This window comes from Megalopta genalis, chromosome 5, assembly GCF_051020955.1.
Source record: "Megalopta genalis isolate 19385.01 chromosome 5, iyMegGena1_principal, whole genome shotgun sequence".
Taxonomy (NCBI): Eukaryota; Metazoa; Arthropoda; class Insecta; order Hymenoptera; family Halictidae; genus Megalopta; species Megalopta genalis.
Window position 1 is genome coordinate 12,217,140 of NC_135017.1, and position 26,001 is coordinate 12,243,140.

Here is a 26,001-nt window from a genome sequence, read left to right on the forward strand (position 1 = left end):
CCGATGCCCACCGGCTTTGCACAGAATTTTCCTAGGATCCATTTGACTCTCAGAATTTTTCTATGAGTCCATTGGACCCTCAGTAATTTTTCCTGTGACTCATTGGACTCTCAGTATTTTTTCCTGTGACTCATTGGACCCTCAGATATTTTTCCAGAGTTTCGCACTTTTCTCCCACGATCTATTGGACTCTCAGAAATATTTCTGTGGTCCATTAATCTCTTAGAAATTTCCCTTAGGTCCATTAGACTCGCAGACATTTTTCGTACGATTCATGGATCCCTCACAAATTTCCACACCTTTCCGCACGTCTTATTTTCCACGAACTCGCCAGTCTTTCTGAGACTTCCCGAGGATCCATTGTCACTGCCAGTAGTGGTAACATCTCTCAGCAGCACCACACGTCTCCGCATTGTATGCCTTCCCCATTCTGGAATTGAAACTGTGACTCAGAACCTGTTGGCAACCCCAATCGTTGGCGAAACTATCAGTACCAGTTCTCGCTTTCAATGCCCTCAAATCTGTTTTCTCTTTCTCTCTTTCTCTCTGCATCAACACGACTCTTATCTGCTAACCGTTTATCTATTGCCCTCCAGAGGCCAACAGACTACAGCCTCTACTTCAAGAACCACTTTGCGCCTCCTCCAACGTCAGTTACCATCCCCTTGGTGCTTTGACACGAAGACCTGTCCGTTGTCGCAAAAGAAAATCGCTTTCTATGTAACCCGAGGGCGACTGCTCGCCGGTGTCACCTTGAACTCGCGTTTCAGAACAGCAGTCTGACGTAGCATCACCACGCCACCGCAACCCCCCAAGGACACCTGGCCCGAGGACTCCGCTGGGAGAAAGGGGATTACCTGGAAGACTCCAGCTCGAGGACCCGACGACCAAGTCCACTGTCTGAGGCCGGACCATCTGCTGAGACGGCCGCCGTTAGACTGAGACTGCGCGAACCAGCACGGACCCTAGACCCAGCTGAAGATTAGGGTCCACGAACGCGACGGTCTCCTACGAAAATCGAAGTCGTCGCTCGACGAGACGGAACTTGGATCCGCCGGATCCTTCTCGGGCAATTAACGCGAAGTCTGATCGCGTTGTCTGATCGATTTTTTTTAAATTAACGAACTAAGCCTACGATTTTGTATAATTGTAGACGAGTTCATCGAAGCCTGAACCTTCGAACGGGAATTGGCAGAACGGTGTCGTGCAGTCAGACAATATTGCGTATCAATTCGTTCTCATTTACACGGTTCAAAGAATTTTTTTTATCATCGTTCAATTGCGATTTCTCTGGGTAATTAATTGCACGAGGCCCGAAGAGCGTTCGTTGCCGTTTGACGTGGTTTGAAACGGTTTGGAACACCGCGCGGACAGAATCTTTGGAAATTCGCGGGACGGACCGGTTTGTTCTGATCCTTTGACTGTTGTTCTAGAACGATTATGCGAGAGAACGAGGAGGCCCAAGGACGAAACGCTTGGGAAGCTGTTGTCGAAGGTCAGCCGTCGAGAGCGCAACAGGTTCGTGGCGGTCAGCGACCGCCCGTCGAGTCAATTAGTCGTAGAATAAAATGTTTCGTCCAGTCCGATCGAACTATGGACGATTCGTTGACAAAAGGTTCAAGCTGGTTCGAAGTGGTTTCAAGTGGTTTCAAGTCGTTTGATGCGTCTGTTAACGAGAATCCCTTGAGAGTGAAACCGACCATCGGTGATCGGAATAGTCTGTAAAATTGGCGGCGGTCAGACAAGCCTCGGTTGGCCATCGTTTGTGAAAGCATCGTTCACGTTTTTACAATGAAAATTTTCCAGTGTTCTCGACCGCCCGACTCTGCGAACGATCGATCGTCGCACGTCGAGACGAACGGTGAAGGGAACCACGAAAACTCGTCTTTGACTCCGCGAGGTTTACTTTTTTTAAGCGCGAACCCGTTTATAAAGTAATCTATGGATGTGTGCAATTGCTGTTTATATGCTTCCACGAATCTCTCTGTAACCAGTGCTTGCGAGGCTAATTCTAAGACATGCAAATTTTAAAAATACCGATGTTTAATATGGAAAGCCGGAGGCAGCCGCCGTTAAACGAACAAGAATTTCGATATACGCGAACTGGCGCCTATTCTCCGGGTAGAATTTTTCATTGAAATTTTTCTATGCCAGCGCGCGACCGCCTCGAGAGAGAGAGGGGGGAGGGGAACCGCTGCTCGCGATTCTGGAACACGAATCTCCACTTTGCAACGAAAGTTTCGAAGAGGTCTGAAAAACAAGAGGGCATCTGCAAACTTTCCTCCGGAAAAAAAAGAAAGAACGATCCCCCGGCCGAAAGTTCTTCTGTGCGAACCGGCTCTGCCGAAGATCAAAACATTCCGCCACGAAAATTCAACCCCTTCGCCGAGGAAAAAATGGGCGGCATTCGTCGGAGAGAGGATAAAAGTAGCTCTTTTCAATTATAAAACAAATTCCGCAGTAAGCTGAACAGCTTAGGCAGAGAAGATTTCACTTTTAGCAGTGCTTCAACGAGGAAAGGGATGTAAACAGTTTTGAATATAATTTTATTGAATGCATTCGGGTCGAAATTGAGTCTATAGGAACGGCAGGATATTTATGCTTTGTTAAATTCAATTGAAAATTTTTCCTGATCCGAAAAAATGTTTCCCGTGGTCCATTGGATTCTCAGCAATTTTCCTGACATATATTAGACTCCCAGTATTTTTTCCTACGATCCATTGGACTCTCAGCAATTTTCCTGACATATGTTGGACTCCCAGTGTTTTTTCATACGATCCATTGGACTCTCAGCAATTTTCCTGGCGTATATTGAACTCCCAGTATTTTTTCCTACGATCCATTGGACTTTCAGACATTTTCCTGACATCTATTAGACTTGTAGTATTTTTTCCTACGATCCATTGGACTCTCAGATATTTTCCTGGCGTATATTGAACTCCCAGTATTTTTTCCTACGATCCATTGGACTCTCAGCAATTTTCCTAGCATCTATTGGACTCTCAGTATTTTTTCCTACGATCGATTGGACTCTCAGCAATTTTCCTGACATCTATTGGACTCTCAGTATTTTTTCCTACGATCCATTGGATTCTCAGTGATTTTTCCTGTAGCCCGTTGGACCCTCAGAAATTTTCCTCGGACCCTAAAAAATTTTCGTAATGTTTATTCGACTCTCAGACATTTTTCCCGTGGTCCATTACACTCCCAGAAAATTCCCTAATGCCTCTCAGAAATTTTTTGTCGATCCATTGAACTCCCAGAAATCTTTCGACGATCAGCTCGACTTACAGAATGTTTTTGAAGAACGATTGGACTCTCAGAAATTCGTTGGTCCATCACGGGGCTTTCAGAAATATTTCACGTGATCCCTTGAAGTTTTAGAAATTTGTTGGCGATTCATTGGACACTCAGAAATTCGTTGATGAACCGCTATATATGTACATTCGATAGGTTTAATCGATACAAGAGGTCGAGCCGCCTCTGACGGCGAAATCAGCCTAAAAATTGTATATTCCGCGGAATAGTTTTCCCGGGAAAATTGCACGAAGCCTCGGGCGACCAAGTGGTGAGAGGCAAAGTGAGAAACGAGACTTTTCCGTCGAACAGCGCCGATCTCGGCTACGCGTGCCGAGCGTATTGTCTGGAATCCACTCGAACGCCCGATGAATGAGCTGCTTCCGCCTATTTCGATGTGAATCGAGGGCTTTAATTCTGAAGTGCTGCGGTGCCACGTACCGATATCGTTTCGGAATTTACCCGATGTACCTGGAATCTCTCTCCGCAGGCGAGCAAGTGATCGATTACGAACCACTCTGATTATTTTTCCAAAGGAATCCTAATCTCGTCGGTTCTCGTGCGCGCGATATATCGGCACGACCCAAATAAAAATCTCGGGGTCTCTCGCCGTCTGAACCGAGCACGAGGCGTCTTCTAAGCGTGTAGCCGTGCCGAAAATATCGATTCTTGAATTATTGAAGTCGCGGCCTGCGGTTGACAGTCTCTTCGAAACTTTAAACGGGATTTTCGCGAAATAAAATACAGTTTTGCGAATACCGATGAAGCAGAAGTTTCACCGTAATTTTTCAGAGACGTTTCAAATACTTTTGCCGAGGTTCTCTGACAGATCTGAAGTCTTCGAACGTCTTAGTTTAGTTTTGTACAAATAAAAGTAAACGATCCGCGGATCCAGAATTTATTTCTCGGTTTAAGCGGTCGCGACACCAAAATCACCGCTCCGCCGTTAATTTCGATAATCCTCCAACGAAACTTACAGAATCTGCAGCGGATGATCAACTGCTTGGAACGTGTATAGTAAATTTTGGATAAAAAGAAGTTTTTCTGTTTAAAAAGAAATGTGGCGATACACGCTTGTCGGCGACCTGCGTGCACGAGACGGCTTGGAATTGGAAATTCTGAAATCGTAAAAATATTTGCGCATTTCCGTCACGGCGATACTTTTCAGAGATCATTAAACTTATATTTTTCACCCGGTACATTTAACTTTCCCGGTGAAATTGAACTTCGCTCGAGAAAATTGCGTTCCGCACTTTGTAACGAGTTTCTTTTTTCCTGCAGAATTATGAAAGATAAATTCATTCTGTCCTGTTTCGCGGAATTGCAGGGGAATTACAGAGCCCCGAGGTTATTATCTTGATTCGCGTGAGCCGGGATCCACGGCTCGCTCGCGGGGAATTGTGTATTATCGTTTCGAGAAAGGAATATTCGACTGGACTCTTAGGGTACCGTGTATCTTTGTAAGCTTCGTCGATAAAGCCGAGGATAATTAGCCTTAAGACCTAGCCAATTAGCGGACGCTGCGTTGCTTAAGTGACTTTGTAGCTGAGCGTTTTTTTAACATGCAAATAAATTATCGTGACAACGGATCGCGTACTGAGCGTCGTCAACCTTCCACCAACTGTGATAAATAAATGTCCGAGCTGCGAGCCATTTCACAAATTTCGTTCCGGCGTCTGTGTCGGATGGAAAAACAGAGGAGCCGCTCAATTATACTCACAGAGGATTTTTATTGCGACAGTGAACTGTACAAAAAATGTGTCACAGCGTAGAAATATCTTCTGAAAGGAACAACAACGAAATTCTCTCTTTGCAGATTGGTCTGCCGCGATTTCAGACAATGCATCGACACCGGTCAAACGTGCAAGGACGCCTGGCTAAATGAAACTCTTTTGTTAATACATCGTTAATAAAATATATCAGCTTTGCGTGAACGTCGAATCAGCGATTGAACGAGAATCCGCGCGCAACGCTGTTCACACAAATTTGACGAATGGGCGGATTCAAGTATACGCACAATTATACTATACCCTTTCTCCATCAAAAAATAGAACGTAAAATACGATGATCTTACGACCTTTTCGTTTCAGTCTCAATTGTTCCAAAGGAAATCAACGAATCATTCAATTTCCATCACTTGCGTTAACACGGTTGAACGAAGTGATACGATGTAGTACTAGGTTCTGAAAAATACATTTATGCACGACTTAGTTGCGATATACAATTTCTACAGTCTCTGAAATGCAAACAGACGACGCAAGGTATAGTCCTTGCGCGAGAAGAAGGCATCTTTGCGTTTACGTTCCCCCTCCTACTGACTGCTGGAGTGGGGCATTCCCCCTCTTACTAGCTGCGGCAGTGGGACGTTCCCCCTCCTACTAGCTGCGGAAGTGGGGCATTCCCCCTCCTACTAGCTGCAGCAGTGGGACGTTCCCCCTCCTACTAGCCGCGGCAGTGGGACGTTCCCCCTCCTACTAGTCGCGGGAGTGGGGCAGCTAGTAAGAGGGGAACGTAAACGCAAAGACGCCTTCTTGTCGCGCGAGGACTATACGCGAACTTGTTGCCGAAACCGAAATCGTTCACCGCGATAATTAATTGCCGGACGAATGAACGGTCATTTCATTTGCCAACAAGTTTAGTTTTCCGTCCTACCCGCATCAGGCAGAGAAATAATACTCTACGTCACGAAGACTATCACAGATACGTTATAAAAGCCGTCGAAGCGTCGAAACGATCGCCTCGCTCTCGTTAGAACAGTGTACAACCATCCAGCGAAATCCCTACGTCGGACATTACAAACTAGGTAATGAATGAACGGTAATCGATATGAAATACTGTGACGTTCTCGTTTAACATCTCCTCGTCCGTACGCAGCCTAGAAAAAGCTCGCAGCAATTCCATTGCGTCCGATCGAGTCCCGTGTGTCTACCAGTGAAAAAGTGTCCTCGAAAAATTGCAAAACAGACGTGTCGCAGAAAAATAGAGTCCGTGCTGCTGGAATAGAAAAAGTAGAAAAGATACCGGTGTCCGTGGAAATGCGAGCTTCGTTCCACCGGAACGCGGTTTTCGCGAGACGTTCTCTAGGAAACGAGCATCCTCGTTTTTTCTTTCTTCTTTCTTTTTTGATACCGATCCTCGGTAGAGACCGATCGATCGCCTATCGTGGCCGCTAACTATTGCTAACGAATATTGTCTGGTTTTAGTAGCGATACAAAAGGTTCGATAGAAATTTGATTCTCGGACATCGGTGTACGACGAGGCCCGAACGCCTCCGACGATCCCCGGACGTCTTCGTCGAGTCCCTAGAATTCGTCGTGGAAACTCCCTTCGGTGTCCACCATCTTGCTGCCCAGGAACAGCTCCATTTTGCTGAGTATTTCAGAGAGATTCAGCTTCCCGTCCAAGTTCGTGTCGGACAGACTGATCAGGTGTTGAGCTTCTTGGATGGCGTGTCTCGGATTCCTCGGGTCTATGTACATCTGGCAAGAACGAATAGATTAGAAAGAAAATTCTGAAGGCGCGAGATGAATTTTTTGAATATTTTTATATCGTGTACGACTTGCTGAAATTGTTAAAAGAGGAAAGACATTTTCGTGGGACATAAATAATCCGTAATCTGGTAATAATACGACTTAATAAGTCGATATGACTGGTTTCTGATTTCTTCTTTCACAATTCTTTCATATAATCAAAATGTTTCTATCAGATATGTTCAAATGAACTTCATTGCTCAACCATATATTCTAAGAGAAACCGTGCGAAGTGAATAAATTCAATCTTGTCGTTGTTATAAATCTGTATGAATTATAGTTGCATTTAGGCCTCGGTAGAGAGAGTTCCAGCGTTAATTAAACTATTAAAACTTGTAAGATTTCTTACGTGATACGACACTTTAAGAATACAATAAGTTCTCCCGGAAATGCCAAATTTCGGGTTGCTGTGAATTTCCCTCTGCTAATCTTACGCCTATATAATTTATCGTGAGCGAGTCAGGTAAGAATTGATCACCGAATTGCCTTCAAATCGTGGCAAAAAATTAGGAACAAAAAAGTTAGCCAACAAGAATTGGAATTAAAATCGAAAATCTGTCAAAAGTCATTTTCTGCAGCGTCGTCCTTGGTCGCTTCGAACCGCGATAAAGCAGAAAGACAAAATCGTAGATCGAAAACTTTGACGTCGTTCGAAAGAGAAGACTCTAATCTTGAAGATCGTGGTAATCGGAATCGTGGGAAAAATTTTTCAGACCCTGGAGAGACGTTCGAACGCAGAGTTTCCAAGGACGAAAAACCGAAGCTGGAAAATTCACTTTCGCCAATGAAAAAATATTTTCCATTGGAAATGTTTTAGGGCGATTATGGTAGAAGCTTTTTCAAATCGATCTAGACGGTGTAGATTATTGTACAATTATTTTTCGCCGACTGCCCCGAGTTTCTATAAAAACGAGCCGCGAGGCCCGAAGAATCGTGACTTAGTATTCTCTTATCTGCCGGTTTCAGTTCCGACCTCCGAACATTTCTGGGAGAAATTACTCTATCATATCCTTTGGAATTCCTATAAATCCATAACGTGGCCGCAACAAGCGCATCTACCCTGCTCGACCACTTACTAGAAGTTCGGTTCTGTCGGCTTTTCCATTTTTATTCTTATCAATCAGGTGTCTGAACTCCTGTCGCCTGTCCTCGCTACCACCCACAGCTTCGTGCTTGTCCTCCCTCAGGTCCAGACCCATCCCCTCGGCTGGCAGATCCGAGAACTCGTCCTCGGTCAGCTCCTCGTCCCCGTCGCGGTCTGCAAAAGAACGATCGCTAGAGAGAAATCGTTCGCCGCGTCGATTGGACGACTTCTACGGAGTTATAGGTGACTTCTACGGAGTTAGGTGACTTCTACAGAGTTAGAAGTGACTTCATCTCTCACCAAATTTCTCGAACAAGTCCTCGACTATTTGGAGCAGAGCTCTGTGGCTGCTCTCCGGGTGGGTGAACGCCAGGAACTCGTCCAGTGCCAGCCTGTCCGGGTCGTTTCTGGCTGCTTCCGCCCATCTGGCTCTGTCCCTCATGATGTTCTCCTTCAGCGTCCGCGACATGTCGCTGTGCTTCTTGTCGTGCGAGCTGACATAACTCTCCGGGAACCCGTGGGACCTGAGAAAGTACGCGTGGTACTCTTCCCATGACACCTCGCCTGCCGCACGGAATTTGCAATTATAATCCCGGAGCTTTCACTCTCGATCGAAATCGGTCGCTAGCATTAGCGGACGATATTGGCCAGAGATACGTGCGCTCCGCGACAAAAGCATGCTTTAGGATTAAAGTGAGTTTTTTATTTGCCTGATATTGCCTCATGAGAATTGCAAGATAGACTTTATCGAAATTTTTCAGAATTTTTATAATACTCTGCGCGTCCGAATAAAGAAATATATTCAACGATTTCTAATAATAGCAGCTTTCCGGCTTCAATAATTATGAAATCAAATACGTGGAACCGTTTTTATCATTGTTAACAATCGGTAATCACAAAAACGAGTCGCAAGGCTCGAATAATCGCGTCTCCTCCCCCCAAATTGTCCATTTTCGTGCGCGATCTCAGCGCGAATTAGAGAGAAATTACTGTAATCGTGTCTCCTATTCCCAAATTGTCCACTTTCGCGCGCAATCTCAGCGCGAATTACAGAGAAGCTACTATAATCGTGTCTCCACCTTCTAAATTGTCCATTTTTCCGCGCGATCTGATCGCGAATTACAGAGAGATTACTGTAAATCGAACGCACCGTTCCTGGGGTTTTTGTCGATAGCGGTGAAGAGGCCAACGTTCTCCCTCATTGCCCGACTGATATGCTCTGTGATCTTCGTGTGGATCCACTTGGCAAGCTCTTGGATGTCCAACGACTGATCCTGATCGGTGTCCGCCCTCTGGAATATATCCTCGAGCAGGGTCCTCGGGTTCTCCCTGTTCTCAGCCTCCTCCACCTCCCTGATGCTCTGCTCGTCCTTGCGGATCAGCGCCGCGCCTTTGTCGTCCCTCTTGCTGGGGGTCACCGCCTCCAGCTCGATGAACAGATTCTCGATCAACGACCCGTCGGTGTCCTTCTCGGTGGAGCCGGTGGGCAAGCTCTTCAGGGGCACGCTCTTGTTGAACTTGACGAAGAGCAGGCTCAGGTAGATCACCAGCGGCACCATGGTGGTCCACCTGAGGAACCGGAAGCAGCGTAGGTCGGAATTGCAGGTGATCTTGTGTATCTGGAAAGAGGGCTCGTCGAGTCAGCGACTGGAGAACGGAGGGTAAACGTCGAAGAACGCGGCCGTTCGACCGCGGATTTTATGCATTTCTGACAGAAATTCGAGGGGTAAATTTTCGTTGAAGTTATTTTAAATTTATTAAATTGTATTATACATTGAAATGTTTCTAATAGCGCCGATATGCGACCTTCGACCTGCTGAAATTATTCAGGAGAAAGCGCGAATGTTCTAAGTTGCCGCTATTTTTTGCAGCAGCTGACGATTCCAAGACAATTCTAATTTCGCGCGAAGATAAGTTCGCGGTCTACTTCGAAAGTCGCTCCTGCTCTTCGCGACAGGCGCGGACGGTTCCTAATTTGCATAAAGATCCGCGGTCTGATAATCGTGAACTAATAATAACGGGCGACTCACGAAATAAGAGAGGTGCATCTCAGCGAATCCGATGAACGATCTTCAGAGAAATCGCGGCCTGGCCATTGGTCCCCGGAAACCGTCTCTCTCCTCCATTCAGTTCGTCTACCACTCTGCCAGCTCGAAGAAGACCACGCAGGATGGTGCAGGAGACTCCATCGTCAACGCAAAAACCACACTGTCGACCACTTTTCTACGTTTCCCCGAGCACATCGCGTTCAGGCCATCGACGACCGTTTTAGCTGGCCAGCAGCTTTCTCTGATTTGTCAACGCGATTTCACTGCGGCTCGTCGAGGAGAAACTGGGCATCAGTGAGACAATGAACTGGACAATAGTTGTCGCGTATTCGCCGATGATGACACTGTGGATTCGGCCGAGTCGCGACTGTCCTCCGTTGAAAAATAAGCGAGACTGCCGGAGAGACAGCGTACTCTCCGCACGCACGTTGCCTGGCGAAACGTTAACGGGGTATTGATCCACTTTCACTGTCGTGGCCTTTCTCTCTGCCCTTCTCTCTCTCTCTCTCTTTCCGTCTCCCTCTCTCTCCCCCTCTCTCTCTCTCTCGCTCCGGCGGACGACTATCCCCGGCTCTCCTCGATTTTCCTCGGCCGACTAGACTCCCCGGCCGCTCTCCTTCTAATTGCTGGGAATTGGTCTGCCGTTTCGAAGTATAGTAAATTCTCTGAAATTGTCCCTCGGATTGGAAACAAAAACGGACAGTTTGGGAAGGGTAGATGCGATTATTCGAGCCTTATGGTTCGCGTTTTCTTAGTTCTTGTCACCCGGTAGCTGTTAGATCGTGTAATAAGTTGGTTCGCGTTTTCTTGGATGGAGATATAATAACTTGCAGTCGTCGAGGCGAACGGAGCTTATTATATAATTGCAATCTAATCCACCCTGTCTTGAAGTAGACACTTTCAGCTTTCGTTTAAGCTAAATTGCATAGAAATAGTCCCACGAGAACGCATCTTAAAATTCTTCTGAACTTTTCCTCTTCAATCTTGATATTCCCATGACGTCAGAGGCCGATTCCTTTTAATTTTTCAAAATTATCTCGTCGTTCTATTGCAATATAATCTACCCTGTCTTGAAGTAGATACTTTCAGCTTTCGTTTAAGCTAAGTTGCATAGAAATAGCCCCACGAGAACGCATCTTAAAATACTTCTGAACTTTTCCTCGTCAATCTTGATATTCCCATGACGTCAGAGGCCGATTCCTTTTAATTTTTCAAAATTATCTCGTCGTTCTATTGCAATATAATCTACCCTGTCTTGAAGTAGATACTTTCAGCTTTCGTTTAAGCTAAGTTGCATAGAAATAGCCCCACGAGAACGCATCTTAAAATTCTTCTGAACTTTTCCTCTTCAATCTTGTTATTCCCATGACGTCAGAGGCCGATTCCTTTTAATTTTTCAAAATTATCTCGTCGTTCTATTGCAATATAATCTATCCTGCCTTGAAGTAAACACTTTTAGCTTTCGTTTAAGCTAAATTGCATAGAAATAGCCCCACGAGAACATATCGCAATATTCATCAGAACTATCGCTTTGAATTCGTGGAATTTTCCTTGTCGTGTCAGAGCCGCGAGGCTCGAATAATCGCAGCCCCTCTTCCGAAATTGTCCAGTTTTGTTTGTACAAGCTGAGCGACAATCTCAGAGAATTTTCTCGCGACGTTTCGCGCGCGACGATCCTCGTGACGCTTCTTACTTCGTAGACCGCTTTGTTCGCAAGACACGCTGGGGAATGTAAACAGACGACAGCGATGAGGTAATCGACCTCGTATATTTTCTCTTTATGTACAAACAGGTATCCAGAGAGACAAACAGCTTGCGACGACAATATCATCTGAACGGTAAAACGACGCGCGGACGGATCGTCGACGAACAGGCGCGCGCACACGCAAAACACACACGCAGAGAGACACACATACACTCTGAATCCGTCCGCATATTAAATTAAAGGTAACCATGAACGAAGTACACAAATCCGCAGTGGAACGACGAACGATCCTTGCCGCCCTGCCGCGATCAACACCTCCAACGGAACTTTATTCGTGTAAAATTCGTTTCGAGAGTCGCGGGGAGCCGGTTTCGCTTAAGCTTTTAAAAAATAAATTACTTTTAAAAAAAAGAACGCTTCGGACGACGACATGCTAAAAACACGCTTTAAAAACAGCGACGACCTTTCCTGGCGGGCGTCGCTGTGCGACGGAGGGGGTGGAGGGGGGTGGGGCGGGTAACTAAAAAGTAACGTTAAGTCTAATGTCCTAGTAAAACGGTCCCGGATTATTTTCGAATCGTGGCGGCGGTGATTCGAGTAAGTACTGAATAATCTTCTGTGATCAAAGACTTTAAAAGTGTGCCTGCAGTAAAGTCCGCCGCCACGATCGGAACGGACCTATACGATGGGACATCGACCCATCCGAAATGAACTCCTGAAGTCTAACGGAGACCTGGACGAGGGGAGCATCGCGAGGATGGACCCGCCAGTGTCGAAGTTCGAACGATTAAAACTTAAAACACTAGGTCTACGCTGTGGCCGATCGTTCACGATCGTGCTCAACGGGCACAGTGATTTCTCCGGCATTGTCCCACGGCTTGGAAACGAACATAGACAACTTGGGAGGAGGGGACGCGATTATCGGAAACTGTAAAAACGGGCCGCGAGGCTCGAAGAATCGTGTCTTCTATTCCCAAGTTGTCCAATTTCGTACCGGAATGAACGGACAATCTGGGAGAAATTACAATAATTTCTCTCTAATTCGCGCTCAGATTACGCACAAAAGTGGACAGTTTGGGAAGAGTAGATACGGTTAATCGAGCCTTGCGTTTCGTTTTTATAGTTGCTGACAATCGGTGACTAAGAGCCGTCCGCTACTTTCGTCGAAGTAACAAATTTTCGAAAAAATTGTCGATATTTGAACAGCTATAACTTCGTGCAAAAAAATCATACAACGATGGAACTAGGCTCATTTTATAGCCCGAAGTGTCTGCTTTCGGAGGCCTTCCGACGATTTCCTTAACAAAATTTATTCGCGACACAGTAAACGGGAGAATCTCGTTTCAGACTTTACGCGAAATTTCTAACCTTCGAAACATCGACGATATTCAAAATACTGTGAGTTTGTGAATAAAAATCGTAGAACAATGAAGCTAAACTCATTTTAAAGCCCGAAGTGTCTGCTTTCGGAGGCCTTCCGTCGATTTCATTAACAAAATTTATTCGCGACACAGTAAACGGGAGAATCTCGTTTCAGACTTTACGCGAAATTTCTAACCTTCGAAACATCGACGATATTCAAAATACTGTGAGTTTGTGAATAAAAATCGTAGAACAATGAAGCTAAACTCATTTTAAAGCCCGAAGTGTCTGCTTTCGGAGGCCGTCCGTCGATTTCATTAACAAAATTTATTCGCGACACAGTAAACGGGAGAATCTCGTTTCAGACTTTACGCGAAATTTCTAACCTTCGAAACATCGACGATATTCAAAATACTGTGAGTTTGTGAATAAAAATCGTAGAACAATGAAGCTAAACTCATTTTAAAGCCCGAAGTGTCTGCTTTCGGAGGCCGTCCGTCGATTTCATTAACAAAATTTATTCGCGACACAGCGAATGGGAGAACCTCGTTCCAGACTGTACACGAAATTTCTGACCTACGAAACATCGACGATATTCGAAATACCATAACTTCGCGAATAAAAATCGTAGAACAACGAGACTGAGCTCATTGTAAAGCCTGAAATCTCTGCTTTCTCCGTGTATAATTCATTTTCGTCGAAAAAATTGTTCGAAGAAGCAGCGCGCGGCAGCTGTGACGAGAATTTGAAACTTCGACAAAAGTAGTAGGCGCCCCTTTTTTTAACAAGTTTGTCGACGAGTATAAAACAAAGACACGAGGCTCTCACAATCGCATCTCCTCTTCCCAGATTGTCCATTTTCGTACTTAACCTGACCGCGAATCGGGGAGAAGTTACTGTACCGTGCCGAGGCGAACGTATGCAGTCTGAGGATCCTCGCGGACACAGCACGGTAATCTACTCGCCCTAAAAGGCTCGAAATAGAAAATGACTGTAACGCGATTGTTTCGAATACTGATTTCGGTCGGCCGGGCCGCTTCACTTGGGACTTTTCCCGGTGTCCGGCTGCGCCTTCTCGTCGTCCAGTTCCAGGCCGAAGTTCATGATGCCCTGGACGTTGTTGGCGTTCGGCTTGCTCTTCACGCAGAACATGGAGGCGATCAGAGGACAGAGGAGGTCCTGGTCGAGGTCGGCTGGGTCTTGGAACCCTGTCACGTAGCTGACAGCGACACCCACCAGCATCGTCAGCAGACAGCCGATCCCGCTGTACCACAGGTAGCTGATCTGTGCGAGAATTAATGCTTTGAGGGATTCGGTTTGCTAATGACCGACGGAATTATCGATTCGGTTTGCTAACGATCATCGCCGGAATTATGGATTCCGTTTGAACCTGCGTTATTAGGCCGTTTGCCGGGTACGGCTGGGTCACCCTAGGGTGTTCCTCGGCGGATAGCCTACCTTGTAAATCGCGGAGACGTCGTCGACGTAGTCGGCCGAATGGTTGCCACCGATGTCCGTGCTGTTGATGCAGGGGCAAGCGTCTATCGACACGGGCTTGCTGTCCAGATGGATCAGCCCGTTCAGGACTGCAATTTGCGCCCCCAGGCCGATCCATAGGATCACGACCAGGCTGGTGATGGCGCCCGAGATTGCCCCCTTGCCGTTCGCCCAGGGGACGAACATGCCCAACGAGAACAATCCCAGGGTGATGCCTCCGACCATGCCGTTGAACGATAAGGCAACCTGGAACATCGGTTTCGCTTAGTACAGTAATGTCTTTCTAATTGACGCTCAGATTGTCCACAGAAGTGGACAATTTGGAAAGAGGAGATACGATTGTTCCAGCCCTGTGGCTCGTTTTTTTATGGTTATCGATTGTTAGCAACTGTAAAAACGAGCTGCAAGTCTCGAATAATCGTGTCTCCTCTTCCCAAATTGTTCATTTTTGTGGACGATCTGAGCGTCAATTAGAGAGACATTATTGTACTCGGTTTTAGATCCCTTTGGGCAAACTGTACGCGCGCCATTTCACTCAGCTCCGACCTTATAATCTAGATCGGTGGATCTAGCGAGCCGAATGAGATAGAATAAGCACCTCGAGAACACTGCCAAGCCGTTCGACGACGAAAACCAAGGCGAAGCTGAAGGCGCCGAAGAAGACGCTGATCCACCTGGCATAGATGGCGCCTTTGCTGGCTGGCAAGTTGATCTTGAACACTCCCTGCAGGATGTCCTCGCAAGTGATCGCTGCAAGCGAGTTCAGCGCGCTGGCCACGGTCCTGTAACGTTCACGATCAACGTCTGTAACAATGTCTAGCTGATGCCAGAACAACCTAGGACCTTAGGAACTGACCCCAAAGAAGCGGCAAAGATGCCGGCAACGAAGAAGCCAGGCACCCCTTTCAGGCTGCCCATGAAGTTCATCACGTAGAGAGGCAGCAGCTGATCCTGGCCACTGATGTGGCCAGCGGATAGAGGATCACAGTCTCTGTAAGTGTTGTAGAGCACCATACCGGTCAAGAAGTTCACGCTGTAGATGATGATCATGCCGAAGGCCGACACCCACAGCGCCCTGAAGTCGAAATCGTGTAATCGACAGTGAGCCATCGGTTCTGCGTACTCTTCGAGATTTATCGACTTTATCGGAGGATCTACCTACGTTCTCACTTGGCCGATGGTCTCCACGCTTAGGTACTTTTGGACGGAAGCCTGGTTGCTGCAGAACATGGTGGTCCAGTAGACGGTCCCGCCGATCACCACGCTCCAGAAGCTGTGCCTCACGGTGGGCTTGGGGTCCATATTGAAGAACTCCATGCGGCCCGAGGCCTGGTTCACGCCCCAGACCGAGGCCAGACCACCCTGCCAGACCAGGCCGTAGCTGACGATCAGAAACAGGGAGCCCAGTAGCACCGCTGCTTGGAACGTGTCCGTCATTATGACAGCTTTCATACCACCCTGTGCAAAAGCATCGAATTAGCTGGCTCCTCCAAGGTCCTCCAGCGAGAGGCGACCTCCTCCAAGGTCCTCCAGCGAGAGGCGACCTCCTCCAACGTTCTCCAGCGAGAGGAGACCTACTTCGAGGTGTCCGAAGAGGATTTACCTACCTGCGAGGCGTAGAAGATACAGACTACGTAGACTAGAGTGACGGCTATGTAAGTATTCAGACCAGTGACTGCAAGAAGATCGAAGACGTTTTACAGGGACACTTCGTGATTGGAGGACTCGACGGACTCACCATGACTTAAAGCTAACGCGGGCGCGTACACCGCGACGGACGTATAGAGGATCATCTGCAGCATGTACAACCCGCTGGCGAGTAGTCTGCAGTGCCGGTCGAACCGGAGGTTCAGATACTCGTAGCTGGAGGTCAGCCGCAGCTTCATGAACACCGGCAGGTACAGGTGCGAGGTGATCGGGACCACCAGGATGAAGGCCACGCAGGTCATCCAGAACTGCGTCCCCTAATTTTTGAGTATCCGGATCAATTGTTTGGAGGGGATTGAAGGATTTTTTTTGTTTTTCGAGACTGGGGCGTGTTTGAAGATGTCTTTGCAGACTTTGGACGTCTTCGAAGTCTCCGGATGTCTTTGAATACATCGTATGTTCTTAAAGACTTCGGATGTCTTTGAAGACTTCGGACGATGTTAGAAGATGTTCAGAAGATGTTAGATGTTTTTGACAACTTAAGGTGTCTTCGACGATGTTAGATGTCTTTATATACTTCAGATATCTTTGGAGACTTCGGACGTCTTTGAAGACTTCAGACGTCTTTGAAGACTCCGGATGTCTTTAAAGACTCCGGATGTCTTTGAAGACTTCAGACGTCTTTGAAGTCTCCGGATGTCTTTGAATGCATCATGTGTTCTTAAAGACTTTAGAGATGTATTTGAAGACTTTGGATGTCTTTAAAGACTTCAGACGTCTTTGAAGACTCCGGATGTCTTTGAAGACTTCAGATATCGTTGAAGTCTCCGGATGTCTTTGAAGACTTCAGATATCGTTGAAGTCTCCGGATGTCTTTGAAGACTTCAGATATCGTTGAAGTCTCCGGATGTCTTTGAAGACTTCAGATATCGTTGAAGTCTCCGGATGTCTTCAAATACATCATACGTTCTTAGAAACTTTAGATATTTTTGAAGACTTCAGACATCGTTGAAGTCTCCGGATGTCTTCGAATACATCATACGTTCTGAAAGACTCCAGATGTCTTTAAAGACTTCGGATGTCTTTAAAGATATTAGATGTCTCTGACAACTTAAGATGTCCTCGACGTTGCTAGATGTCTTTGTATACTTCAGATGTCTTTGAAGAGACCGGATGTCTTCGAAGACTTCGGACGTCTTCGAAGATGTCAGACATCCTCGACGACTCACGATGTCTTCGACGATATTAGATCGTCTTTGCAGACTTCGGATGTCTTCGAAACCTTCGAAGTCTTTGAAGTACCTGTGCGTACATCTCCGCAGGGTTCCCCAACAGTTCAATGGCCGTGATGAAGCTGGCCGCCAGGGACATCGCCATGGGGAAGGTGCCCATGCTGGACCCTCCCAACAGGAAGTCCTCGCTGGTTTCTTGCTTCTTGGAGAAGAAACCGTAGAAGGTGCCGATCAGGCAGGAGATGGCCAACATGGCGGCCAACACCAGGTAGTCCACCCAGGAGAAGAAGTGCAACAAAACAGGATGCTTCTGCATGCATTTCTCGTCCACATAGTCGGACGGCCGTTGTTCCGAAGACGCCGAGGACACGGCCAGGAAGAGGAACAGGCCGAACAAACGTGCCGGCATTTTTCAGTAGCTGCGGAAATAGGAAAACAGTGCAAAAACGATCCGATAGAAATCACGATCTCGTGGAACAATATGTTTCTTTTTCTTTTCTTTTTTTATGCAATCGTGGTATTGACTTTGAAAGACGATACGAAGAGATTAATGGAGATTGTACTTGGCATTCGAAGACCTTGCGCCGCATTTGATCGATATTCTACCGCCGGACGTACAATCACGTGAGGCGGGCAGGATCGATCATCGATTCCCTGCGATCCAGATTGATCGCGCGGCCGCACGATGTAATTGAACCTTCTCCGTTTCATCGCGCGTCGACTTGTTCCCGTCGGAAATTTCGTTCCGATAAATCAGAATCAATAAAATCATCCGCTTTGTATTGTGCCAGGAGCTCTCAACTTGCGAAAAGTTCGCAATCGAATAAATTAAGCGGACGTCCGCGGTTTAAGGAATCGTCGAAGTTTCGCGGGAAAATGATTTCAGAATTAAAATCAACGGGAATTCGTCATCTTAGTGCATTTCTGCAGCTGTTTGATTTAGAACGAATAATTGAAGTTGAAGAAAATGAAAAATGAAAAATTAGAAATTAAAAATTATGAGAATTAAAATTGATGAAATGTTTCAGTTAATTTAGAAAAATTGTGTCAACTGGAATTCATCATCTTAGAGCAGCTCTGCATCTGTTTGATTTAGAACGAATAATTGAAATTGAAGAAAATTAAAAATTAAAAATTATGAGAATTAAAATTGATGAAATGTTTCAGTTAATTTAGAATAATTATGTCAATTGGAATTCATCACCTTAGAGCATTTCTGCATCTGTTTGATTTAGAACGAATAATTGAAATTGAAGAAAATTAAAAACTAAAAATTGAAAATTAAAAATTAAAAATTAAAAATCACGAGAATTAAAATTGATGAAATTCTTCAGCGTGGATGCACCATCGATCCAACGTGTGTACACGGTGTGCACAGTGTCGTGAGCCGATTCTTCCTTACATAAGCAAAACATGACATCTTCCTTAGCTCGAGCACGTTACGATTATTGAGCGAGGCGTCCCGCCATTGGGTATAATTGTTTAGGAAGATTTGTACCGCCATCGTGGCTATTAACGCGGACATTCGATCGTCATTAAGGAATCTGGCTGACACTGGATGAAACCGGTCGTCTCGGACACCGTTACGGGTCTAGTAGTTTCATAATTTTCCATTTTCTACGCTGATACGAACGGCTCTTGCGCGCCACGCCCGGCTTTCACAATTTTCGAGAAATTATGAAACCCTAGAAAAAAAAAACGAGACAAACAACACTTCCGCAAGGAAATTGATTACGCAAGAGGGTCTTCGAGTCCCGCGGATCGCGCTCATTATACTTCACGATCGCCGCGTCGGCTGAACTTCAACTTATGCGCGCGAACTTGAACGTCCTTCGCGCGATGTTCTCCGACGATAATATGCGGCCGATAAAGTAACTCGAACAATTTCGTAAATACTTTTCTTAACGCGAACATTATCGGCCGGCGTTAATCATAGTCAAATATCGTTTCTTGTTGAAACCAGCCGGATTCTGTCGTCGAACCGAAACGCGAGCGCAACTTTTTTCCTCATAGAATCTGCTTTCGTGGCTGACCATTGGACCTTTGATAGCGGGCAATCAATTTTCGGTTCGTTTACCACGAGAAACACGATTTTTAAACGAGACGCTCTTTTCATTTGAATTTACAACGCTTTCTTTTTTAATTCCAGTACAAACACACGCCGCAATGTCGAGCATTGCGATAAAATTTAATCTTATCTTTTAAATTATGTCGTAATATGGATTTTAAATAATATAACTTTTTTTATTTATATTATATATTTTGTCTACTTTTATTTATCCGATTTTCTTTAGATTATATGTTCTTCCTATATTTAAAGGATATTATTAATCGAAAATTTGACTCTGCAGAAAGAAAAATTACAACGAATTAATTCTCCGAATTTTTACACAATTTATTAACATTGATATCGTTTTTCTTGCCACTAACAGTTTGATCGTTAACCATTTCCATCGTATCTATTATTTTCGACGTATGCAGATAATCATATTTTCAAACGATTTCTTCAACAAACTGTCAATTTTAATCGTACAATTTATAACAGGGTTAATAATAAACTATAACTTCACTGAGAGAATTATTATCGATTGAACCATAAACAAACTCTTCTGTAAACAATCTACGTCCGTTGTAACAATTGAATTCCCCGCAAGAATAATTATTATCGCACCGAGAATCTGAAGTGCAAACCGGAAGTGCACTTGGGGGCCCAGGATTTTTGCATTCCAGAATTTTTTAAATACTTTTTGCTTTGCTGAAAACATTGTACCAGGCCTATACTACATTCGAACATGCATTTCGATGTACCGAGGCGCGTAAAACATTATTTCTTATTGCTTTACAAGCGAAAGAAAATGTTTCCCGATCTATCAGCGAACCTCCCTTTCAGAATTCCTGTAATATCTAAATGAGAATCGCTTCTTTCTTCACTGCACTTGCAACTTGGCTACCCCTCAGATACAATATAAGAACATCCAACTGTTTAAACAATTAAAATAACCATAAATAACAATGTAAACGTGATAAACCCCGAGAAAGTCATCTCTCTCGCAGATAGTCGTTCGGCGTCGCTTCTAATGACACGGACAAATAGAAATCATCTTTTTCTAGCAACACGAGGAAGAGCTAATTAGCCGCTACACAACCATTTAGGCCTATCAATAATTGCGACGACCTCCTTAAAAAAGCAATTAAGCTAATCGGTAAAAGATGGCCGAATTGACGGTGATTAAGACAATTTAAAAATTCGTGTACGACACTTCGGCAATGGACGACGATTCTCCAGGAGAATCCGCGAGCCTTTTAGGGTGCTTACCTCGTCGGATGCAAGATGGCGGCCGCGGAAACGCCCTTAGCAGCCGGGAAGGGTGGAAATAGGAGGGGACGAAGATTGAACTAGCCCCTAGGGGAGCGCGTTTCGGCGTCGGAAGCCCGGCAGAAACGTGCGGAACTGCAGCTGAATGATCTTGCTGATTTTCCTGATGTAACGCATATGTGTGCGCTCGGATTTACAGGTCGCTGCTTCGCGAGATGTGCTGGACTGTCGCGGAACGATTAACTAATTAGGGCTCCGCCGGCTCGGTTTCACGCTCGATCCTCTCCCGTTTGCTCGTTTCTCTGTTTCCGTACGGGGACCCCGGCTTCGGATTAAGACGGAGAACGATTTCAGACTGGCCGTTTTAATTGTCACATGTGCCCATTTATATGAACCGGCCCCTTCCCGGGGATCGCCGCGACAAGTTCCTCATCTCTGTTCGAACAAGGACTCGTAGAAACAACAACAACAATCGACGCCGGCGAACGACTGTACGCGGAAAAAAAGTGAATCGAACGGTGACTCGCTTCCGGGGAGTCCAGATGATCCACCGCCCGCCCGGTATTCGCCGGTATTCATCGCGATCCAGATCTATATTAGAACCGCTTTTACCCGCCGGAAACGGCTTCTTTTTCTCGTGAAAAAAGAACGCCGCAACCGTGACAGCTGTTCGAATGATAGGTGGAAAAATTGTGCATGATCTTAATCAATACTAGAACACCACGAAGCCCTAAACGCTACCGATGCATGACATTTTGTAACAATGATATGCTTGAATTTGTTTAAACCTCGTGGAATTTATAGTAAATTCTATAATTAGAGAGAATTATAGTCTAATATATAGGCTATAATAATAATAAGATAATATACTATAATAATAAAATAGACTATATAATCTATTATAGTAAATTATAGTAAAATTCTAATTATAGTAAATTCTCTCTAAATATAGTAAATTCTCCCTAACTGACGGTCAGCTTGCGGCTCGTTTTTATAGTTATTGTTCAAGCTCAAATTCATTTATTGACTATATATGCGTGAACAAAGAAGTTTATCTAAAAAAATTTCATACACACATCTTTTTAGCATGAGAAATTGCAAAAGGATGAACTATAAATATTTTACAGCGAGGTATAGTTAATGTAGCAACATTCGAGCTCAGCAACTTCGTTGGACATTTTTGAATTTACTTCGAAAATGTGATACAATGTTAGAGAAAATGTAATTGCAAACGCAGCAGATTTTTTCACTGGGGAAAACCATAAAGAAAAGTCGAATGACCGTTTTAAATTAGAAATGGACTTCTCGATGCATTCACGATTTATTTGATGTATCTTGGGAGCAAATTGACACTACAACACTAATCCCATGAAAAGACATCACTACGCGACACAAAATCCACTGTTCGACCAGGCTTTATTAAACCTAAGTCACTTTTTATTCAGATTTTTAGCGGCCACTTGTTTCAGGAGGAAAGAACACTGGGGAAAATTGGGTAATTTGTACGCGATTCGTTTAATTTGTACAATTATAATGTCGATACTAAGCATTTTCTATTAAAATTAGTAAACTACGACCGTAAAATATACAATTTTGGATTTATTATTATTATTATTATATTAGTTATTAATTATTATCATTATTAATTATTATTTATTTTTATTATTTATTATTATTTATTAGTTATTATTTATATATATACATACATAAATTGTAATAAGAGATACTAACGTTCGTTCGTTGAAAATTATGCGAACTTTCAATTTCGAATCTCGAATATCCCACGCTAAGTGCACAAAAATCCGCGGCGACGATTCGACGACAGATAAATCCCGGATAAAAGTGGAATAATATTTCCGATTGTCCCGCAATTTTCGGCAGAGGGAACTCACGTTCTCCATCACGTAGGACATCCATCGGCGCTTTCGGGAATACTAAAATACGATCGAAGTGACCGGTTTAAGATCGCGCGACTCTCTGCAATAAGGAGGGTTGTTCGGCCACTGTTCTATCAGCCGCAGATTCGAACGCGAAAATCGACTCACGGATCGACGTACACGCGAAATCCGCGGTGGCCAGCCAGCGGGAACAAGATCCAACCGGTTCGAACTTACGGGGTTGCAAACAAACGATGATCACGCGTTTTCCTTAAAGTCCCGGCTCTCTCTCTCTCTCTCTCACTCTCTCTAATGGCCCGTTTAACCCCTGCAGCCCCGCCGTCTTAAACAAATAGCATCCGCCTCGGCCGAGTCGCTGGATACTTCAGAAAGCTTACGTTCAATTTACAAGCTCTCACGAATTTTTTATCGAAAGAAAAATATTCGAACTGATCTCTCAAAATATTCTCAACAATAAATCCAGATTTATCGCGTTGAAACTTTGCAAAGAATATTGTAAATCGTTCGTAGTAGAACTCTGCTTTTTTGTTTACTAATTTATTCGTTCTATAAATCAGCGACGTAACAATTTTGTTGTTAGATGGATTAGGTAATTTTCGGAAATCCCTGAAGGTAATTAATTTCCCTCGAAGATTCGGCTCGGCAAGATAAACTCCAAGGGCCTCCGTAAGATAAACCTTTCAACCTTGAAGGAACTATTTGGAAGGTTGCATAAGTTCGTACGGGTCACTGGCACGTGTCGTGAATATATTAGCATAAGTTTTACCAGTGAATGTAGGCACTGCTGTGCACAGCATCGGTGTGCAATATCTCGACCAAGTTGAGCTATAGGTTCTCTTGAATTATTGGTTTATGTGCGACGACGTCGTTCCACAAAAATATCGACGGTTCAACATTTCTATTTGTGACAATTCTATCAATTTCGCGAATTTTTCAACGCAATTTCGAAGCAATATAATATAAAACAATGCTATCGACGACCCTACTTTATTCATTTTTACTTCATTTTTATTCATTTTTACTTTATTTTTATTCACGTTTACTTTATTTTTATTCATGTTTACTTTATTTTTATCCATTTTTACTTTATATTTATTCATTTCTACTTTCATTCATTTTACTTTATTCTTTACATTATTATATTTATTTTGACTTTTACTTTCATTCATTTTACTTCATTTTTCACAATATTTTATTTATTCTGATTTTTACTCTCATTCGTTTTACTTCATTTTTTACATTATTTTATTTACTTCGACTTTTACATTGTATTTTTTTTGCTTTATCCCCAGCGACAAGAAAATTCGTAAAGTCTGCGTCCCGCGTTTCCCGTTGACCGTACATAATTTTTCAATTGACGAGGAACGTCGCAACGATCGTTTACCAGATCCTAAAATATCCCAGAGATCTCGGGTTCCGTCTGTTTGTTCCAGAACTGCGAGCTCTAAACAGTTGCATAATGAATGATTCAATGGTCGTTCGACGGCGCACGGGAACACGTGCGTGAAAGTGAAGACGGCGAACCTCGTGCGTTAGTTATGGCACGAGCCGATCGCATGAAATCTTGTTCCTTCATTGATATCGTAACGATCTACCGGGAACCCGCGACGAGTCACGCGATTTTAAACAAATTACCGCGCGTTCTTCCCATGAATGACCGTGTATGTACACCGATCAAATTCTTCCAAACACAGTCTTCGACCACGCACCAGTCAATAATGCTGAATCAAAATCGACCCGACACACCACTCGACGATGTTATTCCACGAAATAACTCGACTGCGGATTTGATGCATTTATTGCAAAAGCGTCTAGCCGAGATATAAAATTGTCAACTTGATAATACAGTTGCAGGCTTTTCAGTTTATTCGAATAATTGAAAGAAACAATTCATGTTTATCTAACTTCTGTTTCTCGCAATCGTCTTGGACATATTATATTTATTTTATTATATTTATTAAATATTTTATTATATTTATTTTATTATATTTATTTTATATATTTATTATATATTTTACTATATTTATTTTGCATAGAGACCTGCAGTCCAACGATCACGTTACAATGAAAAAACGTTCTAGGACCGCTGAAGTTGAAGTGTCTCTTACTTTCTCGTTGAACAAATATCTTCGCTTCACTGGAACACTGTTAGAACCACTCGCAGCCACCTTTGCATCTCCCAGAACGATTTTCGCCGGCAGAAAAACGAGCCCCTTTTGAATTCCCTTCTATTTTCACCCTTGACCCGGCAAATAACCGTAAGCTCGGCAACGTTTATCAGAGTCTGCAGTATTTGTTTCTCGAACATTAATGGCATAATGCCTTGAAAAATCGGTGAGGGGGAAACCGTTAAACCGCGAAACTCGTGGCTGTCCACAGGCACAACACAAAACTACGTGCTCGGCGAGGTCGAGGGGGCTGGGAGGGTGCCACGGAGCCCCATGAAAACAAACAGAAGTGTCAGAGAGTTTGATCGGATTCCGGCTGACCGCAATAAACGGCGGGAAAATGGAATTTAATAATATTTTCATATTTCATAGCGAGATTACAGCTTTTCTCAAGATTGTCAGAGTTGTCTAGGATTGCCATGAGCCGGCGGAAAAGGCACAAATGGAATCGTTGGCAATCCTAAACTCTGGTGATATATTTAATCGGCAGTCGCGATTGATTGACAAGAATTAGAAGTGATCAAGGAGATCGTGAATTAAGGATGGAATTTTCTCGAGTCGTTCTGCATGGCTGCGCGAAGCCTTTCCCAGGCTCCTCAGGGTTGGCCTGGAGCGGCATGAGGCTGGGCATTCGACACCTCGGCCAAGAAAAGACGGGAACGTCCAACTGGATTTCTTGATGGATTAATTGCCAGTTGACTAAGGCGACGTGGATAACAGTGTACGAGTTTCGCTGGGGAAAAAAATAATTAAAAAGAGCCCCATGCCGTCGATAGAAGCGCAGGCCGCGGACAAATTGAAACTGGTTTCAACTGGCCGCCGGTAGTTTGATCCGAGCTGGTCGGTATTCTTTTCAGAAGCACCTCAGACTGTCCTTCTTTCACACAGCAGAGTATCGTTTCCATTTCCTCGGTCGAGCTCTCCCCCTCGCCGGTATCCTTGGATTCTAGCAGAAAGGATCGCACGCAGTACCGTTAATAAAATAAATACCACCACGCTCTATCGAAATGAGTGATTCTTAATATGGAATAATCGGAGAAGTAAATAAGGAAAACGGTTGGCCAATAGGGCGACGAATTCTTTTTTCGCAAGAAAACAGCTGTGCTCGATAACGATTTCGATTAAGCGGTAACATTGATAACGTAAAGGAAATTTACGATGGTAATTGGTAATTACGTGACGCAGCGTGGATTTATCTGGCACGGTAATTCCAATTG

The 26,001-nt window shown here is 44.4% G+C and overlaps 3 protein-coding genes across 10 annotated transcripts in view; 1 reads left to right on the forward strand and 2 right to left on the reverse strand.

Moving 5' to 3' along the window:
* Positions 1-4,886, forward strand: part of Pdfr (Pigment-dispersing factor receptor) — a 71,258-nt gene extending 66,372 nt beyond the window's left edge. For 3 of the 7 annotated variants that reach the window (XM_076521400.1, XM_033465892.2, XM_033465882.2), the window contains one exon: positions 771-4,886. In XM_076521400.1, coding sequence (XP_076377515.1) covers positions 771-904 — 134 coding nt within the window. In that variant the 3' untranslated portion in view covers positions 905-4,886. The remainder of the gene's footprint in view (positions 1-770) is intronic. The other 4 variants (XR_004489675.2, XR_004489674.2, XM_033465900.2 and 1 more) reach the window with 2 other exon arrangements.
* Positions 4,887-5,007: 121 nt separating this feature from the next.
* myd (stromal cell derived factor mayday) lies at positions 5,008-11,590 on the reverse strand. The gene is made up of 5 exons (XM_033465934.2): positions 9,942-11,590; positions 9,062-9,530; positions 8,212-8,475; positions 7,904-8,085; positions 5,008-6,776 (listed from the first exon to the last, which is right to left on the reverse strand). Exons 1-5 carry the CDS (start codon positions 9,957-9,959, stop codon positions 6,600-6,602), a joined length of 1,110 nt encoding a protein of 369 aa, XP_033321825.1. The 5' UTR covers positions 9,960-11,590; the 3' UTR covers positions 5,008-6,599.
* A 118-nt stretch (positions 11,591-11,708) lies between these two features.
* Positions 11,709-25,021, reverse strand: LOC143259410 (sodium-coupled monocarboxylate transporter 1). 2 transcript variants are annotated; one of them, XM_076521395.1, is made up of 9 exons: positions 24,725-25,021; positions 17,473-17,821; positions 16,262-16,487; positions 16,131-16,198; positions 15,686-15,981; positions 15,380-15,598; positions 15,122-15,305; positions 14,485-14,769; positions 11,709-14,310 (listed from the first exon to the last, which is right to left on the reverse strand). In XM_076521395.1, the coding sequence occupies exons 2-9, from the start codon at positions 17,809-17,811 to the stop codon at positions 14,065-14,067; spliced, it is 1,863 nt and encodes a 620-aa protein (XP_076377510.1). In that variant the 5' UTR covers positions 17,812-17,821; positions 24,725-25,021; the 3' UTR covers positions 11,709-14,064. The 2 variants fall into 2 exon arrangements, with proteins under 2 accessions (XP_076377510.1, XP_076377509.1); XM_076521394.1 differs by lacking the exon at positions 24,725-25,021 and adding an exon at positions 20,719-21,230.
* Positions 25,022-26,001: the final 980 nt, after the last annotated feature.

Bases quoted from the DNA above. Each gene is read 5' to 3' on its own strand.
- myd (XM_033465934.2), bottom strand. The intron at 8,476-9,061 runs GTGCGTTCGATT...TCCGTGCGGCAG, and splicing joins CGACAAAAACCCCAGGAACG to GCGAGGTGTCATGGGAAGAG. The intron at 6,777-7,903 runs GTAAGTGGTCGA...CGTTCTTGCCAG, and splicing joins CCGACAGAACCGAACTTCTA to ATGTACATAGACCCGAGGAA.
- LOC143259410 (XM_076521395.1), bottom strand. From the start codon at position 17,811: ATGCCGGCACGTTTGTTCGGCCTGTTCCTCTTCCTGGCCGTGTCCTCG. The intron at 15,982-16,130 runs GTAGGTAAATCC...GCTTTTGCACAG, and splicing joins GTATCTTCTACGCCTCGCAG to GGTGGTATGAAAGCTGTCAT. The intron at 15,306-15,379 runs GTCAGTTCCTAA...TGAACGTTACAG, and splicing joins ATCTTTGCCGCTTCTTTGGG to GACCGTGGCCAGCGCGCTGA.